The sequence below is a fragment of the Panulirus ornatus genome, chromosome 33, assembly GCF_036320965.1.
Source record: "Panulirus ornatus isolate Po-2019 chromosome 33, ASM3632096v1, whole genome shotgun sequence".
NCBI classification, from domain to species: Eukaryota; Metazoa; Arthropoda; class Malacostraca; order Decapoda; family Palinuridae; genus Panulirus; species Panulirus ornatus.
The window spans coordinates 4,033,720-4,047,553 of record NC_092256.1 but is presented as its reverse complement, the minus strand read 5'-3'; the positions used below and the strand labels follow the sequence as shown (position 1 = coordinate 4,047,553).

General features: G+C 40.9%; 1 protein-coding gene across 1 annotated transcript in view; it reads right to left on the bottom strand.

Annotated features, from left to right (window-relative positions):
* LOC139759412 (uncharacterized) overlaps positions 1-13,834 on the bottom strand; it is a 351,115-nt gene that overhangs the window by 83,547 nt on the left and 253,734 nt on the right. Inside the window, exon 9 of the mRNA XM_071681497.1 lies at positions 5,193-5,365. Within this exon, the coding sequence (XP_071537598.1) occupies positions 5,193-5,365 (173 nt within the window). The remainder of the gene's footprint in view (positions 1-5,192; positions 5,366-13,834) is intronic.

Here is a 13,834-nt window from a genome sequence, read left to right as displayed (position 1 = left end):
CTCCCTAACAACCCCATCCATAAACAATATATATATATATATATATATATATATATATATATATATATATATATATATATATATATATATATATATATATATATATATATATATATATATATATATATATATGAAGTGTTTTAGATATCTGGGAGTGGATCTGGCAGCGAATGGAACCATGGAAGCGGAAGTGGATCATAGGGTGGGGGAGGGGGCGAAAATTCTGGGGGCCTTGAAGAATGTGTGGAAGTCGAGAACATTATCTCGGAAAGCAAAAATGGGTATGTTTGAAGGAATAGTGGTTCCAAGAATGTTGTATGGTTGCGAGGCGTGGGCTATGGATAGAGTTTTGCGCAGGAGGGTGGATGTGCTGGATATGAGATGTTTGAGGACAATGTGTAGTGTGAGGTGGTTTGATCGAGTAAGTAATGTAAGAGTAAGAGAGATGTGTGGAAATAAAAAGAGCGTGGTTGAGAGAGCAGAAGAGGGTGTTTTGAAATGGTTTGGGCACATGGAGAGAATGAGTGAGGAAAGATTGACCAAGAGGATATATGTGTCGGAGGTGGAGGGAACGAGGAGAAGTGGGAGACCAAATTGGAGGTGGAAAGATGGAGTGAAAAAGATTTTGAGTGATCGGGGCCTGAACATGCAGGAGGGTGAAAGGCGGGCAAGGAATAGAGTGAATTGGATCGATGTGGTATACCGGGGTTGACGTGCTGTCAGTGGATTGAATCAGGGCATGTGAAGCGTCTGGGGTAAACCATGGAAAGTTGTGTGGGGCCTGGATGTGGAAAGGGAGCTGTGGTTTCGGGCATTATTGCATGACAGCTAGAGACTGAGTGTGAACGAATGGGGCCTTTGTTGTCTTTTCCTAGCGCTACCTCGCACACATGACGGGGGAGGGGGATGGTATTCCATGTGTGGCGAGGTGGCGATGGGAATGAATAAGGGCAGACAGTGAGAACTGTGTGCATGGGTATATATGTATGTGTCTCTGTGTGTATATATATGTGTACATTGAGATGTATAGGTATGTATATTTGCGTGTGGACGTGTAGATGTGTATGGGGGTGGGTTGGGCCATTTCTTTCGTCTGTTTCCTTGCGCTACTTCGCAAACGCGGGAGACAGCGACAAAGCAAAATAAGTAAATATAAGTAATATATATATATATATATATATATATATATATATATATATATATATATATATATATATATATTTTTTTTTTTTTTTTTTGCTTTTTTGCTGTCTCCCGCGTTTGCGAGGTAGCGCAAGGAAACAGACGAAAGAAATGGCCCAACCCACCCCCATACACATGTATATACATACGTCCACACACGCAAATATACATACCTACACAGCTTTCCATGGTTTACCCCAGACGCTTCACATGCCTTGATTCAATCCACTGACAGCACGTCAACCCCGGTATACCACATCGCTCCAATTCACTCTATTCCTTGCCCTCCTTTCACCCTCCTGCATGTTCAGGCCCCGATCACACATAATCTTTTTCACTCCATCTTTCCACCTCCAATTTGGTCTCCCTCTTCTCCTCGTTCCCTCCATCTCCGACACATATATCCTCTTGATCAATCTTTCCTCACTCATTCTCTCCATGTGCCCGAACCATTTCAAAACACCCTCTTCTGCTCTCTCAACCACGCTCTTTTTATTTCCACACATCTCTCTTACCCTTACGTTACTTACTCGATCAAACCACCTCACACCACACATTGTCCTCAAACATCTCATTTCCAGCACATCCATCCTCCTGCGCACAACTCTATCCATAGCCCACGCCTCGCAACCATACAACATTGTTGGAACCACTATTCCTTCAAACATACCCATTTTTGCTTTCCGAGATAATGTTCTCGACTTCCACACATTCTTCAAGGCTCCCAGAATTTTCGCCCCCTCCCCCACCCTATGATCCACTTCCGCTTCCATGGTTCCATCCGCTGCCAGATCCACTCCCAGATATCTAAAACACTTCACTTCCTCCAGTTTTTCTCCGTTCAAACTCACCTCCCAATTGACTTGACCCTCAACCCTACTGTACCTAATAACCTTGCTCTTATTCACATTTACTCTTAACTTTCTTCTTTCACACACTTTACCAAACTCAGTCACCAGCTTCTGCAGTTTCTCACATGAATCAGCCACCAGCGCTGTATCATCAGCGAACAACAACTGACTCACTTCCCATGCTCTCTCATCCCAACAGACTTCATACTTGCCCCTCTTTCCAAAACTTTTGCATTCACCTCCCTAACCACCCCATCCATAAACAAATTAAACAACCATGGAGACATCACACACCCCTGCCGCAAACCTACATTCACTGAAAACCAATCACTTTCCTCTCTTCCTACACGTACACATGCCTTACATCCTCGATAAAAACTTTTCACTGCTTCTAACAACTTGCCTCCCACACCATATATTCTTAATACCTTCCACAGAGCATCTCTATCAACTCTATCATATGCCTTCTCCAGATCCATAAATGCTACATACAAATCCATTTGCTTTTCTAAGTATATATATATATATATATATATATATATATATATATATATATATATATATATATATATATATATATATATATATATATATATATTATTCTTCGCGTTAGCAAGGTAGCGCTAAGAACTAAAGACTTGAAATCTTTTTCACTCCATCCTCCCACCTCCAGTCTGGTCTCCCGTTTCTCCTTGTCCCCTTTCACGTCATATGCCCTAGCCATTTCAGCACACTCTCTCCAGCTGTTTCAGCCACACTTCTCCTTTACCCATCTATTACTTAACCAAAGCACCTCACAGCACGTACTGTTCTCAAACAATTCATTTCCAAATACATCCTCCTCCTCCGCACATCCTTATCTATAGCCCATGTCTCACATCCATACAATGGGATGGGACGACGATACCTTCAAACATAACCATTTTCGCTCTCCCAGATAATGGCCTTTCTTTCTATACATTAATCAGTTCTCCCAGAACTTTCGCCCCCTCGCCCACTCTATGACTCGTTTCCACTTCTATGATTCTTTCCAGTGCCATCTCCACTCCTAGATATCCAAAACACTTCACTTTCTCCAGATCTCCATTGAAACTCATACCCCTTCTACCTTATAAACTTTTCTTTTTTTTTTTTGTCTTTTTCAGTGACTTAACTTTCCCCTTTCTCTCACTAACCTAAACCCAGATGCTAACTCAAATCTGCCAACATTACGATCTCATCAGGAAACAGTAACTGACTCACTTCCCAAGCGTCCTAACCTACTCCTTCATTGATCTTGAGTAAGGCCTGGATCCCTTAAACATTTGAAAAAGTGAGTTTGACACTGAAGACCAGTAAAGGAAATATGGTACTGGAAGAAAGGATTAGAAACTTACATTGACTATACCAGGTAATCAGAGGAGTACTTTATAATAGAATAGTTTTCACTGGAGCTAATGAAGAAATAGATTATAGAAAGGAGATTCCTTCATTCTGTTGGTATAAGTTTTGTGGAGGTTTTTCACCATATAGAATGATCAGATTGTGTTGAAGCTGATAATGTTCATTGAACTGATGTATATCATGCTATTTGAGTTATATATTGTTACTGGACTCTGCCTGCAAGGGGTTACACTAAGAGCAAGAGGTCATCTTTGCTGAGGCTGAATGATATTCAGTGAATGGAAAGGAATACACTTCCATCAAGGTACCTCTCACTCTAAAGGAAAGCCTCATGGTTTTTAAGTCAGACATCAGTTCAATGGGAGCTTGGTCCTAACGCTCTAAAATATTCACTACCACAGCCTTCACCTTAGATGAAAGTATGTCTAATGTTAGGTAAGTCCACACAGAGACCAGACGATACTACCTCTGAGGAGAGACAAAAGGCCTTCCACACAGCCTTTTCTCCATGGACGATTTTTGATTAATCCTGTAATGTTCCAGAGCCTTGAAGACACTAGGGCTCTCAAGGAAAACAAACAAAAAGCTAGCTTTAGCTTCAACCAAAACAAATCCCCCTGAATAGTCAGTCAAAACCTTACATGGCTAGAAATTGACTGAAACTCTGAGTCTGATCCTGTGTCAACTATAGCAATTTGTAAAAGAGTTCAGTTTTTCAGTCTTGCTCAGTGACGTGCAAGGACGAAGACTAAAAGTTCATCTATCTGTTCTATCCATCTATCTATTCTATCCATCTATCTACCTACATCTCGTCCACCAGGGGCCACTACAATAGAATCTCCATAACTAGTGAACTCCAGTGCCACTTCTTAGCTCTTAGCGCCTCATCCATAATATGCCACTGGCATATATGCAGGCCCTTAGGTGGAGGTACAAAAGTCCTTTCAAATCAACAAAAAGTGGCTGTTGGTCTAGTGGCATTTGTTTTCAAAAAAGTCATGAGTCGAGGTGTGGAATTTACTTTCTTATGTACAATCACTAAAGCCTGTCCGCTAACTAATTAACAAAGGCTCTTACAAATTTCAGTCTCTCTTAGAGATAGTGGAAGATATCTCCTCCCTGAATATGTCCTGAGGCCTTTCTCTCTGAGGCTCATATGCCCAAGGTGTATGTAGTACTTGAGCAGATGCCTTGCCAAGATCACGCAACATTTGGGCTGATGTTCACACTCTTTTAATCTTGAGAGCTGCTAAGCAACTAGGGTGAGTGGGTCAATGATGTCACCTGTGTGGTGATTTTTGATTGACCAAAAGCAGACCTCGAATCAGTGAGATGCCTCTCCCATGAATGAGTGGTTGGCAAAGGATGAGAAAGGCCATTGATTCCTCACCAGAAATATTGAGGATTCAGAATCTTAATCCTAGTTTCCATAATGGCATCCTTGGAGAATTTCTCACATCTTAATGGTACACTGCCTGAGAGGGAAAAACTCTTTTCTGTTTTTAAAACCTACATTTCTCATTATGTGAAAGTTCCAAAGTAATTCATACTAGCCAAACACCTTGTTAGTATTATAATACCTCAGTTTATTGCATATTTTCAAGAGGCCATATGGCATATCTGTAACAGGTTATTTCAGAAATAGCTAGTTTACATGCATATTTCTAACAAAAATAAAAACATATTCGTGCTCATCTAATGAGAATCAAATACATGCATTAAAATTCCTAACTGTTTTACACTCATGAAAGGTACTTCAAGTTATAATGTATATACCTGTAAAAGCTCTGTTAACTGTACATAGGTGTCACCTTCCACATGTTTTCGTGGGTCACATCTGAGGAAATCCTGCGACTCAATGGCTAGCACTGCTTTGGCTTCCATCATGATGTCTTCTGAATACTGCATGTATAGCCTCTTGGACACTTCTTGTTCCACAGTAAAATTACCTGTTAAATAGATGATACAGTGCATCATACATGTTAGACTGGGAGATCCCGAATTACCCATAAGTTGCAAGCACAGGTGAAGCATAGAGTTACCACATGAAATAAGAAGTGCTTCGCAGTATTTTCCTGTTAAACTTTTTTAAGAAGTTTCATATTGGAAGTCTCTTAGTCTCCTATAGAGCTATATCTCTCTTATATGCATATTCTTTGTCCCCTTCTGATGACTTTCAACAAATAGAAGCCACCAAATTCCCTTCTATAAAACAATACAATTTTGTAAAGAGCAAAAAGTCACTTTCTCAACTTGTACAAGACTATCAATACCATATATCAAGCAAATATAAATGAATACGCATCAAATTTCACTGCTGGGTCTCGTACATCTATACTGTAAATAGGTGTTTCTGTCTATAGACATACCAGGGAAGTTGTTCAATGCACGTCAAGTATCCCTCATATACAGTTGCCAATAATTCATCCATCTGCTTGGCGGGATCGAAAATACTGGCAGGTGAGATCATATGTTTTCAGGAAAATGTAATAATTATACTACAGATACTAATTATACTACTATACTAATAATTATACTACTGAACAATGCCACCGAGGATGTGATGGCCACAACGAAGATGTGGCGGCCAACGAGGAAAGGGATCATTGTTGGGACGGAGGGTGCGGTGGTCAACAAGGAAGGGAGTAGTGAAGGTGTGGGAGGGTGTGGTAACCAGGGAAGGAGGGAGAGGTAGTGGTGAGGGAGGGTGTGGTAACCAGGGAAGGAGGGAGAGGTAGTGGTGTGGGAGGGTGTGGTAACCAGGGAAGGAGGGAGAGGTAGTGGTGAGGGAGGGTGTGGTAACCAGGGAAGGAGGGAGAGGTAGTGGAGAGGGAGGGTGTGGCGGCCTGGGTAGGAAGTTGTGTGATGGTGAGGGTAGGTGTTGTAGCCATCTGCAGGAGGAAGCAGACGAAGGTACAATGCAGGAAGGCTCCTAGGGGCATCATAATGGGGCAGCCACCCCTTCCTCCCTTGAGTTATACAATGTAGAAAAAATGAATGATAAAGATGATTAAATATATTCTTATAATTATCATGATCATTCTAGTCAATAGAAAGGATAAATATATGTATATCTATGTATGTTTAACTGTTTCACTGATTTACACTAGTGACCAATTAAACAACATTGTCAGTTTCACCACTTACCCAAAACAATGACACGAGTTTACGATAAGATTTTCTTCATCAACAAAAACACACTAGATTATTTCTTTGAATAAACTCCTTTGATCATTATCAGCTGTTTTATATTAACAAATATCACAAATCTTTCTTTTTTCTTTCATACTATTCGCCATTTCCCGCATTAGCGAGGTAGCGTTAAGAACAGAGGACTGGGCCTTTGAAGGAATATCCTCACTTGGCCCCCTTCTCTGTTCCTTCTTTTGGAAAATTAAAAAAAAAAACGAGAAGGGAGGATTTCCAGACCCCCGCTCCCTACAAATCTATCTTCATTAAAACTATATTCAGTATACTGACAATCTGACTGACTGAATTTAACACCCAAACAATTCAAAAGTGCTAAGTTCTCTAAGACATTACTTGTTTTTACATAACACTATTGGTTTGCTTTTTTCATTACTGTCGTAGCGCTTGACCAAATTGTGGGTATACGTTAGGCCCACAATGCCCAAATATGCAAGTTAATGTTTTATTTTGGCATCTTATCTTCTAATATTTGCTCATCCTTATTTCTAAACGGTAAGGATGTGGTGAATGATTTACTAATGCTCTAGTGAGATCAGTAAACACAATCATTCACTAAGTGTTTTTGCACGTTAGCTTTTCCCTTAATTTGCATGAGGGACGCACTACAATAGAAGGTTATGCAAAAATTCTGTGCAATGTGAAACTATTGTAAATGCGTAATAGAGAATACATTCAGAGCTCATCTCCACTCCCGACAATCACACTCGTCTCTAACAAATACAGAAACAAAACTTATGCATAACAAATACATTAAAACATTTTCTCCAAAAACTGGAGCATGTAACCTGCTGGACAGGTTATATAGTGTGAAGACGGAGGCAGATGGAGGAGATATTCTTGCGTTAAATCATTTTAGCTTAATGGACATTTTTGTTTAAATTTTCTTAGTCATTTTTGATTTTGTGGATACCTTAGTATAGATTGAGAATAAAAAAAATCCTTGTCTTTAGAGATGAAAATTGAAAAAAAATTTGCATCATGTTCCCAAAATCAGTTGTTTTTATTTAGCATAAGCTGGCAAAGAATACACCATTGTGGTTGCTGTCTGAAGACACGGTTGTATAGGGTCATACTTTCCTCACGTACTTCTTTTGTTTATGTTGTAGGCTTCAGTCACAGATAGAAGTCCACTTCAAGGTAGGACCTTAATCGGAGTATGAGGAGATTAATGAAAGGGAAAAACAGATGAGTTAAAGGATTCCAAAAATTTTGGGGAATGAAAAACCTTCTCTTAAAAAAGTGCTAGGTCATAGTTATTAGGAAAGACATAAGGGGGTAAAGAGTTCTAAAGTCTTGAGCTTTAAGGAAAGAAACTTTTATCAAAAAGGCTTATCCATGAGTTGCCAGCGGCCACTCAGTAATCAAGTGACGCGGCAGTTTGCCATGTATTGCGTAGTCTAGTTAATGGTGTGGAACACAAGCAGCCAGCTCACAGCCAGCTCACAGCCAGCTCACAGCCAGCTCACAGGAGCAAAAATAAAAGTAATGAATATATAAGACGGAAAGTGAACCAACAGTGCAGCATAGTGCAAGTAAATTATGACTGAGTTTTGCAAGGAAAATTTGATAAATCGTACTGCCTTCAACTCCACTTTCTCTAATAAGGATGAAAAGCTAGAACCACTCCAGATTCGAGAGCAATACTCCACATAAGAACCCATCAATCCTTTGTGTAAATGAAGAAATTGTTTCAATAATGTGAGGTTTCCAAGCTAGGTTGGTTGTACAGCAAAGCAAAGTATGTTCACAAGGTTGGGAGGTGAAATAACAGATCTAATAAAAGAGACAGGAAAGTATGAAGCATTAAACCTAACCAGACTTCGTCTAACCTACTGAGATATCTTGATCAAGTCTAAGTTTATTGAAAAAAAAAAAAATGTGTCAAAATGAGATGTAGACTGAGTGGGAGGTGGGAGCAACTTGGAAGGACGTAAAGCAATGCAGTACTGAGTCTTCAGCATATCAGTGCATTTGGTTATTTGTAGATGAAAGAAAATTTTTAAAAAATAAGGAAAAAGTTTAAAAGACAGGACAGAGCCTTGAGAGTCAATGCTGTTGATGAAGAAAGAGGAAAAAGGTTGAACTGTCAACAGTCACAGAGAGAGATCAGGCAGAGAGGAAGTCGGACCAACTGAGAAGAAACAGTTAGAGAGGGAGACAAAAGAAAGGAACTTCGAGATAAGACCTGATGGATATCCAAAGCTTTTGATAGCATGTGGAAACGAGGGCAACTACGTGAGATTCCTCAAATTTTTTATGAAATGATGACTAGACATCAGCAAGATAGGAAAGAGTATCACCAGAGGATCTCACCTTATGAATGCAACACTGATGATCTGAATGAAGATTGTGAAATACAAGATGTCTGAAGATACGGTTGTTGAGGAGGGAATTCAAAGACACTGGAAATGATAGATATCAGAGCAAGAGGACGATAGTTTGAGGGTAAGAAAGGTCACCCTCGTCTGGGATGGGATGCACCAATGCAGGCTTCCAAGAAGGAAAACTTCTGGTTTTTAAAGAGAAACAAAAAAGACGAGCAAACACAAGTGCAAGTTCAGAGTCACACTTTTTCAGTACTCGGGAATGGATGCCATCAGGACCATAAGCCTTGTTTGTGTCCAGAAAGAGAAGAGCTTTTGAACTGTCCTAAAAATATTACAGGGAGGGAAATAGGACCATTAAGATCACCCGGGAATCATCCATAGTAGAGTTAGAGAAGAAATGAGAACCAAATAAGAGTTGTTTTGTCAGTGGATGAGGCAGATATAGTACCGTCAAAACAAAAAAATAAAAATCCTTTAGTTAGACCAGGAATTAGGAGAGCAGCAGGTGAAGCAAAGGAAAACAACAGTGATTGGGGTAGAAACCTTTATCCATATAACATGAAAATTTCGGGATTCAAAGTCCTCAAGATATGCCATATGTGTGCTGATGCTGGAATAAGCACAGACACCATCAATGAAACAGAATTATGAGTGAGGATTATAGCTGGACTTGAGAAAGGGATTTGTGATAATACTAGACAAAGAGGTCTCAGAGAAAGGTAAGGTATAAGGGAAGGAACGAGACAGATGATGCTAAACAGAAGAGAGGCTACAAGAGAGACTACTAATGTTGGTAGAGTGAATACAAAAAGAAACAGGTGCATTAGAGAAGGAAAGGTCATGGGAGGAGCATGTCTGAGCCTTCTCTCTCACTAGCAGAACAATCAAGTGAGAACCCAAACTGTCATAATTTCACTGGATTATAACATGATTACATTTAAAATGACTGTGAACACAAAAAAATGCTAAGTAATCTCATGTGAAGAAAAGTAGATTTGTAGGGAGAAGATGGTAGGACGAGCCCCGAGTCCATTTTTGAATGACACAGAAAGGAAGACCAGCAACCCTAACATGCAGGGTGTAACATGACTTCCGGCACCACTTCAAAGCCCCAGAGTCAGTATGGGAGTAACATCCTGGGCAACTGCTGTCAACAACTTACTAACAAAGGGAATGATAACAAGACAAGGATGGGATATACCTTGCGTTACTTAGCTGAGGTATTGGTAGGGTACCTATGTAGTACTAACTGAGCCTTCACTCACGCTGGAAGAAGAGCCACACAAGTTAGTGTGGTCAGACGAATTTATCTAAGATGTGCAGGGGTTGTGAAAAAGGACATTACCTTACTACCTGAAACCTTTTCTCTGCCATCAGAGCCATTTTCTATATATACAGTTCATTACATGACCTTGATTAGGGCATTCATTTGCCCTTGTCATCTCAGCAAATATATATATATATATATATAAATATATATATATATTCTTTTTTTTATATTTTTTTATTATACTTTGTCGCTGTCTCCCGCGTTTGCGAGGTAACGCAAGGAAACAGACGAAAGAAATGGCCCAACCCCCCCCCATACACATGTATAAACATACGTCCACACACGCAAATATACATACCTACACAGCTTTCCATGGTTTACCCCAGACGCTTCACATGCCTTGATTCAATCCACTGACAGCACGTCAACCCCGGTATACCACATCGCTCCAATTCACTCTATTCCTTGCCCTCCTTTCACCCTCCTGCATGTTCAGGCCCCGATCACACAAAATCTTTTTCACTCCATCTTTCCACCTCCAATTTGGTCTCCCTCTTCTCCTCGTTCCCTCCACCTCCGACACATATATCCTCTTGGTCAATCTTTCCTCACTCATTCTCTCCATGTGCCCAAACCACTTCAAAACACCCTCTTCTGCTCTCTCAACCACGCTCTTTTTATTTCCACACATCTCTCTTACCCTTACGTTACTCACTCGATCAAACCACCTCACACCACACATTGTCCTCAAACATCTCATTTCCAGCACATCCATCCTCCTGCGCACAACTCTATCTATAGCCCACGCCTCGCAACCATACAACATTGTTGGAACCACTATTCCTTCAAACATACACATTTTTGCTTTCCGAGATAATGTTCTCGACTTCCACATATTCTTCAAGGCCCCCAGAATTTTCGCCCCCTCCCCCACCCTATGATCCACTTCCGCTTCCATGGTTCCATCCGCTGCTAGATCCACTCCCAGACATCTAAAACACTTCACTTCCTCCAGTTTTTCTCCATTCAAACTCACCTCCCAATTGACTTGACCCTCAACCCTACTGTACCTAATAACCTTGCTCTTATTCACATTTACTCTTAACTTTCTTCTTCCACACACTTTACCAAACTCAGTTCACCAGCTTCTGCAGTTTCTCACATGAATCAGCCACCAGCGCTGTATCATCAGCGAACAACTGACTCACTTCCCAAGTTCTCTCATCCCGAACAGACTTCATACTTGCCCCTCTTTCCAAAACTCTTGCATTTACCTCCCTAACAACCCCATCCATAAACAGATTAAACAACCATGGAGACATCACACACCCCTGCCGCAAACATACATTCATTAAGAACCAATAACTTTCCTCTCTTCCTACATGTACTCATGCCTTACATCCTCGATAAAAACTTTTCACTGCTTCTAACAACTTTCCTCCCACACCATATATTCTTAATACCTTCCACAGAGCATCTCTATCAACTCTATCATATGCCTTCTCCAGATCCATAAATGCTACATACAAATCCATTTGCTTTTCTAAGTATTTCTCACATACATTCTTCAAAGCAAACACCTGATCCACACATCCTCTACCACTTCTGAAACCACACTGCTCTTCCCCAGTCTGATGCTCTGTACATGCCTTCACCCTCTCAATCAATACCCTCCCATATAATTTACCAGGAATACTCAACAAACTTATACCTCTGTAATTTGAGCACTCACTCTTATCCCCTTTGCCTTTGTACAATGGCACTATGCACGCATTCCGCCAATCCTCAGGCACCTCACCATGAGTCATACATACATTAAATAACCTTACCAACCAGTCAACAATACAGTCACCCCCTTTTTTAATAAGTTCCACTGCAATACCATCCAAACCTGCTGCCTTGCCGGCTTTCATCTTCCGCATAGCTTTCACTGCCTCTTCTCTGTTTACCAAATCATTTTCCCTAACCCTTTCACTTTGCACACCACCTCGACCAAAACACCCTATATCTGCCACTCTATCATCAAACACATTCAACAAACCTTCAAAATACTCACTCCATCTCCTTCTCACATCACCACTACTTGTTATCACCTCCCCATTTCCGCCCTTCACTGAAGTTCCCATTTGTGCCCTTGTCTTACGCACTTCATTTACCTCCTTCCAGAACATCTTTTTATCCTCCCTAAAATTTAATGATACTCTCTCACCCCAACTCTCATTTGCCCTCTTTTTCACCTCTTGCACCTTTCTCTTGACCTCTTGTCTCTTTCTTTTATACATCTCCCACTCAATTGCATTTTTTCCCTGCAAAAATCGTCCGAATGCCTCTCACTTCGCTTTCACTAATAATCTTACTTCTTCATCCCACCACTCACTACCCTTTCTAATCAACCCACCTCCCACTCTTCTCATGCCACAAGCATCTTTTGCGCAATCCATCACTGATTCCCTAGATACATCCCATTCCTCCCCCACTCCCCTTACTTCCATTGTTCTCACCTTTTTCCATTCTGTACTCAGTCTCTCCTGGTACTTACTCACACAAGTCTCCTTCCCAAGCTCACTTACTCTCACCACCCTCTTCACCCCAACATTCACTCTTTTTTTCTGAAAACCCATACAAATCTTCACCTTAGCCTCCACAAGATAATGATCAGACATACCTCCAGTTGCACCTCTCAGCGCATTAACATCCAAAAGTCTCTCTTTCGTGCGCCTGTCAATTAACACGTAATCCAATAACGCTCTCTGGCCATATGTAAGTAGGAGAGATGGCCAGAGAGCGTTATTGGATTACGTGTTAATTGACAGGCGCGCGAAAGAGAGACTTTTGGATGTTAATGTGCTGAGAGGTGCAACTGGAGGGATGTCTGATCATTATCTTGTGGAGGCTAAGGTGAAGATTTGTATGGGTTTTCAGAAAAGAAGAGTGAATGTTGGGGTGAAGAGGGTGGTGAGAGTAGGTGAGCTTGGGAAGGAGACTTGTGTGAGGAAGTACCAGGAGAGACTGAGTACAGAATGGAAAAAGGTGAGAACAATGCAAGTAAGGGGAGTGGGGGAGGAATGGGATGTATTCAGGGAATCAGTGATGGATTGCGAAAAAGATGCTTGTGGCATGAGAAGAGTGGGAGGTGGGTTGATTAGAAAGGGTAGTGAGTGGTGGGATGAAGAAGTAAGATTATTAGTGAAAGAGAAGAGAGAGGCATTTGGACGATTTTTGCAGGGAAAAAATGCAAATGTGTGGGAGATGTATAAAAGAAAGACACAGGAGGTCAAGAGAAAGGTGCAAGAGGTGAAAAAAAAGGGCAAATGAGAGTTGGGGTGAGAGAGTATCATTAAATTTTAGGGAGAATAAAAAGATGTTCTGGAAGGAGGTAAATGAAGTGCGTAAGACAAGGGCACAAATGGGAACTTCAGTGAAGGGCGCAAATGGGGAGGTGATAACAAGTAGTGGTGATGTGAGAAAGAGATGGAGTGAGTATTTTGAAGGTTTGTTGAATGTTTGATGATAGAGTGGCAAATATAGGGTGTTTTGGGCGAGGTGGTGTGCAAAGTGAGAGGGTTAGGGAAAATGATTTGGTAAACAGAGAAGAGGTAGTAAAAGCTTTG